The sequence below is a fragment of the Pelodiscus sinensis genome, chromosome 1 (assembly GCF_052426305.1).
Source record: "Pelodiscus sinensis isolate ZL-2025 chromosome 1, ASM5242630v1, whole genome shotgun sequence".
NCBI classification, from domain to species: domain Eukaryota; kingdom Metazoa; phylum Chordata; order Testudines; family Trionychidae; genus Pelodiscus; species Pelodiscus sinensis.
The window spans coordinates 321,056,315-321,072,155 of NC_143052.1; the positions used below are offsets into that span (position 1 = coordinate 321,056,315).

Below are 15,841 nucleotides of genomic sequence, written 5' to 3' on the forward strand. Positions count from 1 at the left end.
AGCAGTGAATTGAATCTTAACCGTGTCACATACAAATATCAGCAGCTCTCCTAATCTTCATCTGTATGAAGAATTCAATGTTAAGGCAATATTGAAGAATAGTCACTTCTCCATGTACTGAATATTTATTTTGTGATCTCTAAATCAGATCAATTACTTTGCTCAAACAAACAACAACAGACCTATACAAAAAGCAATCACACAGTCATTTGATAACCAATAGCTTCTAAAGAGGATCATTTAAACTTTTAAGGCAAAACCTGTTGATTTAAAAGTAGTACGGTCAGTAAAAAAAAACAATAAATAGAATCTTTAACAGAAAGTGAAATTCTAACAGACAAAAATAGAGTGAGAGGCAGATCTTTAGCTGGTGTCAGTACAACTATGCAAATGTACATGTACAAGTCTTGCCATAGAAAGTCTAAATTTCAAATTAATCAAACTTTCCAAACAAAGTGACTGATCAGTTTTAATCACTGATTAGAAATGGAAAAAATGGAAGACAAAGAAAAATGTCTAGCAAAAGTACTTAACATTTTGGAGAGCCAGTCATTGTTGCTACAAAGAATGAGCTGTTGTAGCTTCCCCACCCATGTTCCTGTAGCATTGCCACATTTTAAGTGTGTGATGCCTGAAAGCTTGTCCCTTCCACTACCAGAAGTTGGTCCAATAAAACAGATGTACTGTATTATGGTATGTAGGGCTACTTCTTGGAAGGTGCTGAGGGCCTCTTGAAACATACTGAGTGCCCTCAAATCCCACTCAATTTGAAGCAGAGGACAATCCCTTAGCACCTTGCAGGATTGGAACCTTAATAATTAACACACAACAAAGGTTTTCTGCACCTGCTAGTGACCTGCCCGCTAGCTTTGGCTTCATCTTTGCTCTTAATCAAAATTACACATACAAAATTACAAAAGTACAGCATTTGCTCTTAATCAAAATTTCTGAACATAAGTTTCTGTCACTTCTCAATGGCTTCCAAATATTTTTCTATTTCCCATTAAGGGCCAGATCTTCAATTGGATAGATTAACATATTTCATTGATTGAAGAGCTGGCCTTAACAATTAAGTGTCTTTTCAGCATATTAAAACAAATGCAACATAATGTATACTCTTGGCAACAAAGTGGCTCTCCATATCGACATTGAGGCTATGTATATACTGCACCCTTCTTCCGCTAAAGCTTATGCAAATGAAGCATGGATTAGCATATTGCTGCACTTCATTTGCATAATTAATTAGGGGCCGCTTTTGCACAAAAAGGAGCTATGTCAATGGCTCCTTTTTGCACAAAAACCCTCTCTTGCGCAAGAGCCGTTCTTCCTTTTTTCAGGAAGAACGACTCTTGCCCAAGAGGGGGTTTTTGTGCAAAAAGGACCCATTTACACAGCTTCTTTTTGCACAAAAGCCTCTTGCGCAAAAGCGGCCCCTAATTAATTATGCAAATTAAGTGTAACCATATGCTAATCTGCACTTCATTTGCATACGTTTTTGCAGAAGAAGGGTGCGGTATAGATGTAGCCTGAGAGATAATTTTAGCAGTACAAAGGCTTCTTTTAAAATGCAGGCTAGTCTTCTAACCCGTGTTTATCCACACATTTTCTTCTCTAGTAAACTGTACAGTAGCAGCAGGAATTTCCTGGTGGTTCTCCTCAATTTTTAGTCCAAGGTTATCAAACCCACTGCTGGTTGGTTGTGGCAAACTGGTCGTGGCTTCTGCAGTTCGGGTTGCGGTAGAACAGTACAAAATGAAGCCCACCATAATGATACCAAAGGACAGGAGGTAGAGACCTGAAAACTGACAATGATATGAAGAGGGGCAGAGAAATAGAAGTGGTTAGAAATTCTGTCTTATGATTGTGCCTTGCAGCAAGAGCATCACTTACAGTTACACTTTCTTTAGGTCTCAGTATATGAAGTCCATCACTACAGCATATGGGACTTAAAAAGCAAAACTCAGAAGCTCAGACAATTGTCAGATTCAGCTTTATTGTTCTAGACACGGGGATGGCAAGTGTGATGGGGTGTACCAGCCCCACACTGGGGAAGTTAGGCCTAACCAGGCTCATCTAGTTAAAGGAGTCCCGTCCCCACAGCCTTGCTGGGCGTGCTCGGACTGCAGCCCAGGTAAAAAAGCCTAGAGAAAGGCTCAGTCTGGGTGGGCTGCTGAGGAGGGAGGAGGCACTGCCAGAGCTCCTGGAGGCAAACTGCCAGTGGGACTTGGCCTGGGGACCAGCCTGCAAGACATTGGAGATTCGGCAGAGGAACTGGAGGAAGGCCTCTGGAAGGAGTCTAGCGGAGACTGGTAGAAAATAGCCCCAGGCAGGAGAGTGTATCCTGAGGAGCTCAGTGTGTTGCGGTGGTAGTATTCCACACTGCTAATAGGGGCCTGGGCTGGGAACTGGTGTAGTAGGGAGGGCCTGGGTCCCCCTACCCCAGAGGCGGGCAATAATATTTAATCGGGGACCACTCCAAAATTTTGGCAAGTGGTCAACGGCTGCCCTTCTGTGGAGGGGGGGCGGTGCCTGGGACAGTGGGTGGGGTGTAGAAGGGAGCTTAGGATAGAGGAATGGGGTGCAGGAGGGAGTGTGGGGTCTGACAGGGAGTTTAAGTGAAGGAGGGGGTTATGATCTGGGGCAGAGGCTTGGGGGGCAGGGTCCAGGAGGGGATAATGGGTGCAGGAAAGGATTGTGGCCTGGGGGAGGGATGTAGAAGGGAGTATAGGGTCTGGGAGGGAGTTGTGATCTGGGAGAAGGGGGGAAAGAGGGTACAGAGGGTTTGGGTGGTGACCTGGAGCAGGGGAATGGGGTGTAGAGCCAGGGAGGGAATATGGGTGCAGGAAAGGATTCTGACCTGGGGGAGAGATGTAGGGTCTGGGAAGGAGTTGTGACCTGGAGGAGGTGGGGAGAGGAGATGCAGAGGGTTTGCATGGTGTCTGGGGGCAGGTAGTTGGGGGAAGAAAGGAGGTGGGGTGCCAGAGGCAGGCTCTGGCTAGGAGGAGCTTATCTAGGCAGCTCCCAGACAGCAGCTTTGCACAAACCTGAGACAGGCTCCTTGCTTGTGTATGGGGGGGTGGGAGGCGCTGCTCCACATGGCTCTGTTCAAGCACAGGGAGGGAGGAGGCTTCATTCGTTGCCCCTGCCATCAGCAAAAATTTTTAGCCCCTATTGGCTGGAAACTGGCCAATGGGAGTTTGGGGATTTTGTTAGGGCGTGGGGACAGTGCACAAAGCTTTCTCCTACCTGCCCAGACTGCATTGTAATTAGCAGTCTGCTTTTTAAGATGGCTGCTCCTGCTGTGTAGTAAGGGTGCCGGTGAGGCAGCCATGGCCCAGATCTGACAGTTTGGAAGGCTGGATCTGACCCACTAGCTTCCTCTTGCCCACCCCTACTCTACCACCTCCACAATCCCCCAACCCACAGGGCCTGCACCTGCTACTAGTGACTCCAGCTGCTAGGCTGCACTGCCCCAGCGAGAGGGGCGTTGCTTATTGACTCTGGTTGCTAAGCCATGCTGCCCCAGTGAGGGGGCATTTTGTATTGGCTCCAGCTGTTAGGCTGCATGGCCCCAGAGAGAGGAGCATTTGTTATTGACTATGGCAGCTAGGCTGCTCTACCCCAGAAAGAGGGGTGCTTGCTACAAACTCTGGCTGCTAGGCTGCACTGTCCCAGGGTATGTCTACACTACCCCCCTAGTTCGAACTAGGGGGGTAATGTATGCATACCGAACTTGCTAATGAAGCCCGGGATTTGAATTTCCCGGGCTTCATTAGCATAAAGCCGGCGCCGCCATTTTTAAAAGCCAGCTAGTGCGAACCCCGTGCCGCGCGGCTACACGCGGCACGGACTAGATAGTTTGGGCTTCATTAGCAAGTTCGGTATGCATACATTACCCCCCTAGTTCGAACTAGGGGGGTAGTGTAGACATACCCCCAGTGAGCAGGGCATTTGTTATTGATTCCTGCCACTGGGCCGCACTGCCCTAGCGAGAGGGTCGTGGGTTTAGAATGGCCATTGAGTTACAACACACGTGGGGTTGGGGGTGTGATTTCAGGAACCCTGGGGACTTGACAGCGCACCCTGGGGAAGGTACGAGTGTACCACCCCATGACAGCAAGGAATAAGTATTTATGATAGTGAATAATATGATAATGTAATGTACCACTAAGTGTTTTCAATTTTCCATGCACCATGGCCAACTTCTGTAATCGATTTACTCCAGACTTCCAACAGTGAGAGAGAATTTGTCTCAGTTATTGGAACTCTGCAAGTCACTAGATCAGTAGGTGCATTTTATATCACTTTTAACCATTTGGCACACTCTATAAGTGTTATTACTGGGCTGGACCTGTTTTCCTGTCTCCTGATCTACACCAGTTTAACATCACTGAAATTATACCAGTGTAAAGAGAGAACTGAGGCTGCCTGGTGGATCAGGCCAACAGGATTTGGTCTGTTATTATTATTCAGTAAGCTGTTTAACATTCTAAAAAAGGAAGGATTATTATAAACCATCTTGATAGGAAAATAAGAGTCACTTAAAGTGTTGACTTTATAAAATTGGATTTAAAATATAAAAGGATAAAATTACACTCAGCTGGGAACAGTCTGTCAGCAAACACAAAAAGCTATAGATTTTCTTCTCAACACCATAATTACTGAGGCAGCTGGATTACTGAAAGCAAAATATCCCTACTCAAAACTAGATCCCCAGTAATAACACAGGCATAATATTCCTTTGGGGCTGATCCTGCTGAAAACAGAGACTCCTATTGTGTTCAGTGCATGTGTAACCGCCACCAGGGGGATTTGAATGTGGGACCTCTGAAGCTTAGTATAGGAGCCTCTACCCTTTTTGCTAAAAGCCAGCTTACTCTCAGCCTATGATGTAAAGGTCTCTTGTTCTCATCTGTTGCTGTGGTCTAGGTGCCACCATATGGGACACTGAACCACACCAAGGCTACATCTAGACTGCAAGCCTCTTTCGAAAAAGAACGTCTAGACTACAACCAGTACTTTCGAAAAAGCAAGCTGCTTTTTCGAAAGAGAGCATGCAGGCAGTCTGGATGCTCTCTTTCGAAAAAGCACAGTTTGCATTACATAGCACCTTTTTTTGAAAGTGCACTTCCGAAAAAAGGCGTTATTCCTCATAAAACAAGGTTTTCTGCGGTTGAAAAAACTGCCGCGTTCTTTTGATTTACTTTCGAAAGAACGCAGCAGCAGTCTAGACGCAGGGGAAGTTTTTTTGAAAAAAGGCCACTTTTTTTGAAAGAACCCTGTAGTCTAGACACACCCTAGGTGTGTGGGTTACACATGCTGGATTGTTCCCTGTGTCTTTGTTATCTGTGTTTATTATCTTATGGTTCAGATTTTCAAAGGCGTCTAAGGAAGATCAGTGCGATTTGGTCATGTGACTTATGTCATATGATTATTGTCTAATACTATAAATTCTGGTGGAGGTTTGTATTGTTTGATTTCTCTGCTGACACTTGCACTTAAGAGTTCTGGGGTCAAGAAGATTCCATTACTACGACAATTAATGTTGACAAAGTCAGTGTCAAAAATTATTTAGTGCTGAATCAGAATTCAGTAGAGCAACCCTGCTATAAACAAGTTTAGTTGCTTGGTGTACTGGCATTAATACCAGTCAGAACTTTTTAAACACTATCCTTCCAATTTTGAGGAAAACAGGCAGACCGGTGCTGGGCTGTGGCAGCTCTGGGGGCCGGGGCTGGGGTACACTGCCCCACACCTCTCCTCTCGCTGCAGCTGTTGGGAGATGCATGTCCTGCCCCACCTCTCAGCCAGTCAGCTGGGATGGGGTCTTCTCCTGGACACAGAAGAGCCTGGTACAGCAGCCTTAGAGCAGCTACGACTGGAGCAGCAGCACTCAGCTGGCAGCTGGGAGGCAGCACAAGATATAGCCCCCGGCTTGTCTGGATCTGACTCCTGAAGTTTATGGCTTCCCCCAGCACTGGGAAGCCCACACTGGCACTCCAGCCCCCCCCCCCCCTCCCCCCAGCCCCTGACTGATTTTTCTGTGAGTCAGCAGCCCCTTACCCAAAAAAGGTTCCCCATCCCTGCCCTAGAGTCAGCTGAGTATGGTGCTATTGCTTACACGCTCCCAAAAATGTCTGCCTCTCCAACTCTCTCCATTTTCCTTCCTTTATAACTGGGCTTGTTTTCCACATTGGTCCCTGCTGTGGTGCATGCCTCCATGACTGGCAGTTCCAGCAACTGTGCTGGGGTTTAGTCAACCTGGTCATCTCTAAGCCACAGAGACTCTCCTTCCCCTTCTGCCTATGCTCAGTTTGGGGCTTGCAGACCACATCACAGACACAAAACCATTTCAGATGCAGGCCACTCAACTTTCTAGAGTAATTAGGAAAATTTAAATTGGATTTTTTGATACCTAAATTACTCCAGCCACTAGAGCACGTGCTAGAGAATGATAATGGATGTACCTTAGACACCAAGGCAAAGATACTTTTCTAGAAATAATAAAATAAAGGCTAAATCCTAACTCTGAGAACAGGGCATGTGTGCAAGGAGGAGGCGGCCCCACCACGGTCCACACATTATGGCTGGAGCTAGGCTTGCACCCAGAGTGCAGCAGTAGTGGCTACCCCTCTGAAGCTTTCAAAATAAATGTGATTGGTAATCCAGTAACTCCACCTAGTGTCTAAATCTGCAATAGACTCTTTCCTAAGTGTACACAACAGAAGCACTTTCAGAAAATATTTGTAGCAAGAAATCCCCCTGCTTAGTCTTTGGATTGCTCCGCGGGTTTTGTTTTGTTTTATATTTGGCACTGTATTTCAGATCTCATCTGCAACTGAATGAAAGACAGTGACCAAAGTGATGTTCTCAAAGAGTGAAAATGTACTTCCAAGAGGGTTGGCCAATGAAAACTTCCTGTGGACCTGATCTTGTATGAGGCCAAGTGTCTTAATTACCATTAAATCTAAGGCTATGTCTACAATGCATTCCTCTTGGGCAAAAGCCTATGCAAATGAAGCGTGGATTAGCATACTGCCACACTTCATCTACATAATTAATTAAGGGGCGTTTTTGCAAAAGAGGCTTTTGCACAAAAAGGAGCCATCTACACAGCTCCTTTTTGTGCAAAAACACCATCTTGCACAAGAGCTGTTTTTCCTCATTTTTTTCAGGAAAAACATCTCTTGTGCAAGAGGGGGTGGTTTGTGCAAAGGCTCTTGTGCAAAAACAGCCCCTAATTAATTATGAAAATGAAGTGTGGCAATATGCTAATCCAGGCTTCATTTGCATAGACTTTTGCGCAAGAGGGATGCAGTGTAGACGTAGCCTAAGGGTAAGCAAGGGCTCACAGCACCAGGCAGGAATAGGAGTGGACTCTTACTCCATACCAGATAACATTTCTGTGATGATCTTATTCCAAATGGCAGTAATGGCAGAGATTAACAAAACTCTCATGTACTAGAAGACCACAGCCAAGAACTGCTGGGGTTAGAAAAAATCAGAAAAGTATAATAAAATAAAGGCATCCTATGGAATAAAGCTATGGTTAAGAAAGAAATACTCTTCTAGACTGATACGCAAAACTCTAATTTCACCTGCCATAGTCACTGAGGGGCCTCACATGGAATATCATTTGGTTACAAGGGAAAAACTTCTGGGAGAGTTGAAGTGTTCCTTGTATTAATGCTCAAAACTGTTGTATTCCAGTGGGGATTGTCAATTGCTAAATGTAAGCGGGGGAATGGTCCCGCTATTGTGGGGAACTTTCCTGGCTTCTATACCACCCCAGTGAAATGAACCAGCGAAAGGATCTGAGTCCCCACTCCCACTTCCTTTACCCCACGGCTTCCCTGATCCTGAGGGCTCCCCCTCCACTCTCTAGAGTAGCAGAGTCCTTGAAACCCCAACAAGGCTGGGCCCAGGTTTCCTGGGGCTTAATCCCCAACCTTTTAGTCACTAGGGGCAGAAGTTAGGGTGTCCCCACTCCGAGGTGCTCTCTTCACACTGCAGGCCTTCTTGGCTCAGTGATCATTTCATAAGGTTCAAAGCAAATACAATTTATTAAACATCAACTGATTAAAAAGAAAAGAATAAGAAAAAATGAGAATGATTAAATGAGAACACACAGCCCTGCTCTGCAGCACAGGGACATCAAAACAGCAGTCTGCAGAGTGTAAGGACAGTCCACAGTCTCTTCCTTATAGGCCCCTGAGAGGCCCTGGAAGTGCTGCAGGGGGGCTGCAGGCTGGATACGCTTGCTCTGGCAGTGACCACACAGCCTCAAGCTCTAAGTGGCCAGACCCCTCTCCCAGTCTGGCCTGCTGGGCCTCTTGACTGGTGATATCTCCCTGCCCAGAGCCTCTCCCCATACTTTGCTGGTCCCAGCTGCTCACCACACCCAGCTGCAGGCTGTGCTGCTTTGCCAGTCTCCAGCTCCTTGCATTGCTTCTCTGTCCCTTTTGGCTCTCTGAGCACTGCCAGTCTGCTGCTCAACACAGGGTCTGTACTCCTTGGGCTGTATGTGCCTGGCTCTGTTTCTGCAGGACTGCTTCTCTACACAGCTTGCTCCTCTTAGCTGTCTCTCAGCTCTCTCCTTGCTCACAGAGACCCAGAAAAATCCCAGCTCACAGGGAAGACGGGGCCTGGCCTCTCACTTTCCTCACTGGCCTGTACAACCTGTCAGTCAGGCCGAGCTGGAGTGTTGGAGGCTTTCCATTGTCTCTGGGGTCTGTCAGTCTCAGGGCCCTGATTTCTCATGGACCCTTCCCCTTTTGACACTGGGAGCTGGTGAACCAAAAACTCCCACGGAGTTTTAGTAAGGGGCTAGCAGTCCCCTTACATAAATATCTCTTTAAAAGGAAACCCGAGCCATTGCATGTGCCTGACAATACAATACTTCTGCTTTTATGCTTCCAAACCAAAATAAATGGTCCTTCACCCTTAGAGCAAAGTTTGACATAATAGCTTCTGATTTCTGTGTGGCAGGGGGCAAGTGACCTGGTGAGTAATAGAGCTAAGCCTCTTAAGCAAAGTTCTCAAACTGCTCACTAAGCTTTTTCACTTTTAAATCACTGAGAGGGTCAATGATTTAAAAGGTGATAGTAAGCTTGGTTCCCATGAATGACTCTGGCTGCAAAGGATCAGTCAGAGTGGAAGTGTTGTTTTTAACAGGACCACAGCGCTACAACAGAATACTAAAGAAACAAATCTTACACAAGTAGTCCTACAGAAGTCCTCGCCAAAATATAGAACAGTCTTCAGAACTCACTGTCTTGCGTTCTGTTCAGAGATACAATTGCATAGACTTGATTCTTCCCTCACAGATGTATCTAATAACTGATTAAACATGCAGAAAATATTTACTTTTGAGATCAGCCCAAGCCATAACCGATGTAGACACACTTGGACTTCTGATGAACTTTGGATCTGAACTTTTTAACTGACTTCAAGGGCTGACCAGATTCGGAACATTCCCAAATTTGGGTGATTCAAAATATGGAGTAATAAAACAATACTGGGACTAGAATCAAACACTAATTTATTTACAGTTTCCTGCATTGCTTGCAAGACTTTCTGAGGGAATTGCAATGGTCTTTAACAATTTAATCCACGAAGTGTGAAATTAATTTAAATCATCGTCTACATAAAAGTGCCATATTATGTAACTAACTTGAGTCTTATGATTAACTTTTTCATTTCAATGATAAATGAATGATGTAATCTGCACAAACTCACAACCGCAAATGGTTGTTAGAGACAGTTAAGATGACTATGCTTTGGAATGAAACTTAATTGAATCCATAATGACTGAATGTTTGCTTACCTTATAGCCAAACAGGAACAGTCCAAAGAAAAGACTGTAGAGATCAGCTGTTAGAATGCCCAAGTTGACAGAAGTAGCACTAGTAACTTTAATCACTACTGGCATGAAGCTGTACAGCCCAAACATACAGAGGGCAAAAGCCATAAATAGTAACACTGTAAAACAAAACAACAATCAACTCTAAATAGACTGAATAATGAGACAGCAAAAAGACTGATGTTCTTCAGACATTGTAAATCTTTGCACATATTATCAGGTGCTACAGTAATACAAATACAAATAATAAATGTGAATCAGACAGGGAGAAGTGGTTGATGTGGTATACCTAGACTTTAGTAAGGCATTTGACATGGTCTTGCATGACCTTATTATCAATAAACTAGGAAAATACAGCCTAGATGGGGTACTGTAAGGTGGGTGCATAACTGGCTGGATTACCATTCTCAGAGAGTAGTTATTAACGATTCAGAATCAAGCTGGATGGGTATAACAAGTGGGGTTCTGCAGTGGTCTGTTTCGGGACTGGTTTTGTTCAATATCTTCATCAATTATTTAGATGACGGCATAGAGAGTACTCTTAGTAAGTTTGCAGATGATACCAAGCAGAGAGAGGTTGCAAGTGCTTTGGAGGACAAGGTCAAAATTCAAAATGATCTGGACGAATTAGAGAAATGGTCTGAGGTAAACAGGATTAAGTTTAATAAAGACAAATGCAAAGTACTCCACTTAAGAAGGAACTATCCATTTCACACATACAGACTGGGAAGTGACTGTCTAGAAAGGAATACAGGCAGTCCCCGGGTTACGTACAAGATAGGGACTGTAGGTTTGTTCTTAAGTTGAATCTGTATGTAAGTCGGAACTGGCGTCCAGATTCAGACACTGCTGAAACTGACCGCCAGTTCTGACTTACATACAGAATCAACTTAAGAACCCCAGGCGTCCCCAAGTCAGCTGCTGCTGAAACTGATCAGCAGCTGATTCCAGGAAGCCCGGGGCAGAGCAACTCTGCCTCGGGCTTCCTGTAGTCAGCGCTGGTCAGTTTCAGCAGAAGCTGACTGGGGGACGCCTGGGGCAGAGCAGCTGGGGTGCTGCCGGGTTGGTCCAGTAGTGCCCAGAGCGGGCGCTGCAGGACCAATCTGCAGCGCCCCAGCTGCTCTGCCCCAGAGTCCAAAACAAAAGCCTGGTCTGCTGGGGGTGGGGGAGCACACTAGCTGCGCCCCCCCTCCCCCAGCAGACCAGGGACACGGGGAGCAGAGCCGCAGCGGCAGCGGGGTGCCGCGCCTCTGAGGCTTTGCTCTGGCAAAGCCTCAGAGGCGAGGGACCCCGCCGCGGCTGCTGGTTCAGTCTGGGTGCCTGTGGTCTGCTGGGGACGGTCCCCAGCAGACCACAGGCTCCCGGACTGAAACCGCAGCCGCGGGGGGGGGGGGGGTCCCGCGCCTCTGAGGCTTTGCTCTTTGCAAAGCCTCAGAGGCGCGGGACTCCCCCCCCGCGGCTGCAGCTTCAGTCCGGGAGCCTGTGGTCTGCTGGGGACCGTCCCCAGCAGACCACAGGCACCCAGACTGAAGCGGCAGCAGCGGCGGTTCCCCGCGCCTCTGAGGCTTTGCTCTGGCAAAGCCTCAGAAGCGCGGGAACCCGCCCGGTGCCCCTGGTCTGCTGGAGACGGTCTCCAGCAGACCAGGGGCACCGGAGCAGCTTACGAACAGGGCTTTCTCGCCCCGACCTCCGGGGCGAGAAAGCCCCGTTTGTAAGTGCGGATCCGACATAAGTCGGATCCGCGTAAGTCGGGGACTGCCTGTACTGCAGAAAGGGATCTAGAGGTCATAGTGGACCACAAGTTAAACATGAGTTAACAGTGTGACACCTGCAAAAAAACCAAACATGATTCTGGGATGCATTAATAGGAGTGTTGTGACCAAAACACAAAAAGTCATTATTTTGCTCTGTTCTGCACTGATTAGGCCCCAGCTGGAGTATTGTGTCCAGTTCTGGGCATCACATTTCAAGGAAGATGTGGAGAAATTGGAGAAGGTCCAGAGAACAGCAACAAGAATGATTAAAGTTCTAAAAACATGATCTATGAGGGAAGACTGAAAGTATTAGGCTTGTTTAGTTTAGAAAAGAGAAGACTGAGAGGGGACATGATAGCGGTTTTCAAGTATCCAAAAGGGTGTTACAAGGAGGAGGGAGAAAAATTGTTCTCCTTGGCCTCTGATGATAGGACAAAAAGCAATGGGATTAAAGTGCAGCAAGGGAGGTTTAGGTTGGACATTAGGATAAACTTCCTAATTGTCAGGGTTATTAAACACTGGAATAAATTGCTTAGGGAGGTTGTGGAATCTCCATCACTGGAGATATTTAAGAACAGGTTAGATAGACATATGTCAGGGATGATCTAGACCAGTGGTCTCCAACCTTTTTACACTCAAGATCACTTTTTAAATGACAGAACAAGCCGAGATCTACCGCCCCGCCCCTTCCTTGAAGCCCCACCCCCTCTATTCTCTTCCTCTCCATCACTTGCTATCCCCAACTCTTATACTGCTGCTTTTTTCCCAATTCTTCTGTAGGAAAAAGTTTTTCCAACATTTGGCCTGTGTAGACTGGACCAAATGTCAGAAAACCCCCTTCTTTTGGAAGCCCTCTTATTCCTTGTGGAAAGAGGAATATAGGGGTGACCAAAAGATCATGTTTGCTTTTCCACTAAAAGAAGTGGAAGAACAAACGCATCCCTGGATGCAGAAGAGTTTTTCTGGGATATCTCTGGAATCCTGAAAAACTTCTGCAGTCTAGCTGTACCCTCACTGGTTTGAGACAGGATGTGTAGGCTCCGGGGTGGGAATGAGGGATTTGGCTGTGGGAAGGGGTGAGAGGTGCAAGCTTTGGGAGGAAATCTGGATGCAGGAGGAGGTGGATAAGGGGTCGCTGGCTCGGGGAGGGGGCTCCAAGCTAGGTAGTGTTGGGGTCAGATGTAGGGTTGGGGTACTAAGCAAGCCACAGACTTCTGGACGTGAGGGTTCAGGAATTTGGGTTGGGGTATGTGAGGGACTCAGGGCAGGGGGTTCCAGTGTATGATAGGCTCAGATGTAGGGTCTGGGGGAAAGGGGAACGCAGGAGTGTTACGATGCTGCGGCCAGATGGGGTCATGGCCCCAATTGGGGGTTTGTTGGCCAGGCTTCATTTTTAAATAAAATATTATGTCAAACACAAAAAGTTTCTGCATTCTCTTTATTTCTGAGAAGGGCAGCGAATCTGTTTTGAGTCGGGGTCACTGACCCACAGAAAAGTCAGTTGGGGCCACACAAGTGGGATGCAAAAAAACCCTCCTCCAACCCCCTCTCCCCCGCAAGCGTCACTAATGTGGCCCCAACTGTGTTGGTGGGAGCAGGGGACATAGTACTGGGGAAGGGTGCTAGTGGGTTCGGCAGGGAACAGGGTGCCAGTGGGGACAGGTTTCTGAGGCTGGGGAGTGGGGAAAGGGAACAGAGTGCCGGGAGGGCAGGGGACAGCGTGCCAGTGGGGACAGAGTTCTGCGGCTGGGGACAGGGAAGAGGGAACAGGGGGCCAGTGTGGGCAGAGAGTCCCCTGCACCCGCTTCCTCCCAGTATTCTCCCCCCCCCAAGGGAAGCTGGTGTGTGCCTCCTCCGGGGCCGACTCCCCCTCCCATGGCTCAGCCAAACCCCCTCATGCACCTGCCCCAGGGCCGACCCCCCCCCCACACACACTGCAGCCAAACCCCAACACGTGCCTGTCCCAGAGCCAACCTTCGCCCCCCACGCAGCAGCCAAACCCCCACACATGCCTGCCCCGGGGCCAAACCCAGTGCAGGCCTGAGCCATCAGTGCGCCCCAGGTTTCGGCATGCTCTGCTCCCAGCGTATGTGCGTCCCCGCCCCCGGGCACCCAGCTCATGCGTAGCCCCATCCTGGGCGCGTGGAGCATGCGCGGTGCCGTCCCCACCCAGCCCGGTAGCCCCGTGTGGCACCCCCTACAATGGGGCGCTCCGAGCAGTAGCCCGCCTCGCCCCGGGCAGTTGCCCGCCTCGCCCGTACCTTGGGCCAGCCCTGGCCAAACCTCCCTCCCACACCGCAGCCAAACCCCCACACGCACCTGCCCCAGGGCCAAACACCTGCGCTCACGCCTGCCCCACTTGCCAAACCTGCTTTCCGCGGTGCAGCCAAACCCACGCGCGTGCCTGCCCCGGCACCAAACCCCCTTCCCGCAGCGCAGCCAAACCCTGCGCATGCGTGCTCTGGCGCCAAACCCCCATGCGCACCTGCCCCGGGGCCGACTCACGCTCCTGCGGCGCATGGAAACCCCTGCGCTCGACTCACCTCGCGCTCCTCCTCCGGGGCCGATGCCCCCTCCCACAGCACGCCTGGCACGCCACAGAGCTGTGGGAGGGGAGCAGCCAGCACACTTCTGGAACCCCCGGAAATGGCACAAAGCTGCAGGCAGGACTTCCGTCCACCCCGTAGGAAGTCGGCACTATGCTGGAGGTAGGTAGTGGAGCTTCTCGGGGAAAATGGGGATTAGGGGGGCCCAAACACCTCACGATCGACTGGTCGAGGCCTCGTGATCAACCAGTCGATCGCGATCGACTGGTTGGTGACCACGGATCTAGACAGTGCTTGGTCCTTCTATGAGGGCAGGAGAGTGGACTCGATGACCTCTTGAGGTCCCTACCAGTTCTAGGATTGTATGAGTCTAGGTACAAACAAGTTCCTTACACATAACTCTCTTGTATGAAGAAAGAAAGAAAGAATTTTAAACCAGCTGCCCTCTCAGAACAGCTTTGCCTGCCACCCTTTGCTGCTGCATCTGATACAAGGAGTGGGGAGCTGCCAGGAGTGGGGAGCATTGGCTTCCAGCCTTAGCCCGGCAGGGAGTATTTGCGTAACCACCTAACCACTAAAAATTGTTGCACCTACATGATCCCAATATCTAACATCTCAAGAAAAATATTTGGAAATAGCAGCCAATGCCATAACTTCTGTCTTGAGTGAGTCTTCTTTACCTTGACAATTAACATGGTTCAGTTCCATGGACCTGCTTGGATTTTGGGGTCCAAAACCTGTTAAGTTTATTTCTTTGCTACCAGAGTTTGCACAGCTCTTTTATAACACAGTATAAATGTTATTTGTTTTATGCTGACAAATGAAATAAAGGGAAATGAAGATATCATAGCTCTGATTAATTCAACCAGTTATCCACTTTCTGGGATTTTAAAATTTAGACATAGTTTTAACATATACATACCAATTTTCCAGTTCCACTGAATATGAGCAATGTCCTTATGTTCCAGAATGGCTCTACATAAGAAAAGACATGCTGGAGTGAAAACTACTTTGCATTATTTTCACTATGTATTCAAATGATGGATTTAATTACAAGCGTGTATAAGAAAGGCTTTGATTTTTCCTTTCTTTTAATCCTATAATTTTGTATCACAAGTATTTATTGATCCCCAGTCACTGTGGAATCTAGCTGACCATAGAAAGAATACATAAGAGTTAAAAAAGGGCTCTTGCCTTTCACAGGTTCACTTGCTACTTAACATACCATATGAGAAAATAATTAACTTTGAGGATGAAAGGTGAGGAACATAAAATTAATTGCTTCAGAGGGGTAGCCAAGTTAGTCTGTACGGGTATGTCTACACTACCCCCCTAGTTCGAACTAGGGGGGTAATGTATGCATACCGAACTTGCTAATGAAGCCTGGGATTTGAATTTCCCGGGCTTCATTAGCATAAAGCCGGCGCCGCCATTTTTAAAAGCCGGCTAGTGCGAACCCCGTGCCGCGCGGCTACACGCGGCACGGACTAGATAGTTTGGATTAGGTGGAACGAGGTGTACAGATAGTTCGGATTAGGCTTCCTAATCCGAACTATCTAGTCCGTGCCACGTGTAGCCACGCGGCACGGGGTTCGCACTAGCCAGCTTTTTAAAATGGCGGCGCCGGCTTTATGCTAATGAAGCCCGGGAAATTCAAATCCCGGGCTTCATTAGCAAGT

General features: G+C 47.8%; 1 protein-coding gene across 2 annotated transcripts in view; it reads right to left on the reverse strand.

Annotated features, from left to right (window-relative positions):
- Positions 1-1,427: 1,427 nt before the first annotated feature.
- SLC35F2 (solute carrier family 35 member F2) overlaps positions 1,428-15,841 on the reverse strand; it is a 44,366-nt gene continuing 29,952 nt past the window's right edge. The window contains exons 6-9 of one of the 2 annotated variants that reach the window (XR_016348558.1): positions 15,085-15,137; positions 9,827-9,981; positions 9,217-9,339; positions 1,661-1,802 (exon numbers count right to left, since the gene is read on the reverse strand). Coding sequence is in view for 1 of the 2 variants with exons in the window: in XM_089775700.1 (XP_089631826.1) it covers positions 1,581-1,802; positions 9,827-9,981; positions 15,085-15,137 (430 nt within the window). In the remaining variant the exon portion in view is untranslated. Of the gene's footprint in view, positions 1,803-9,216; positions 9,340-9,826; positions 9,982-15,084; positions 15,138-15,841 lie in introns of both variants that reach the window. The other variant, XM_089775700.1, reaches the window with a different exon arrangement.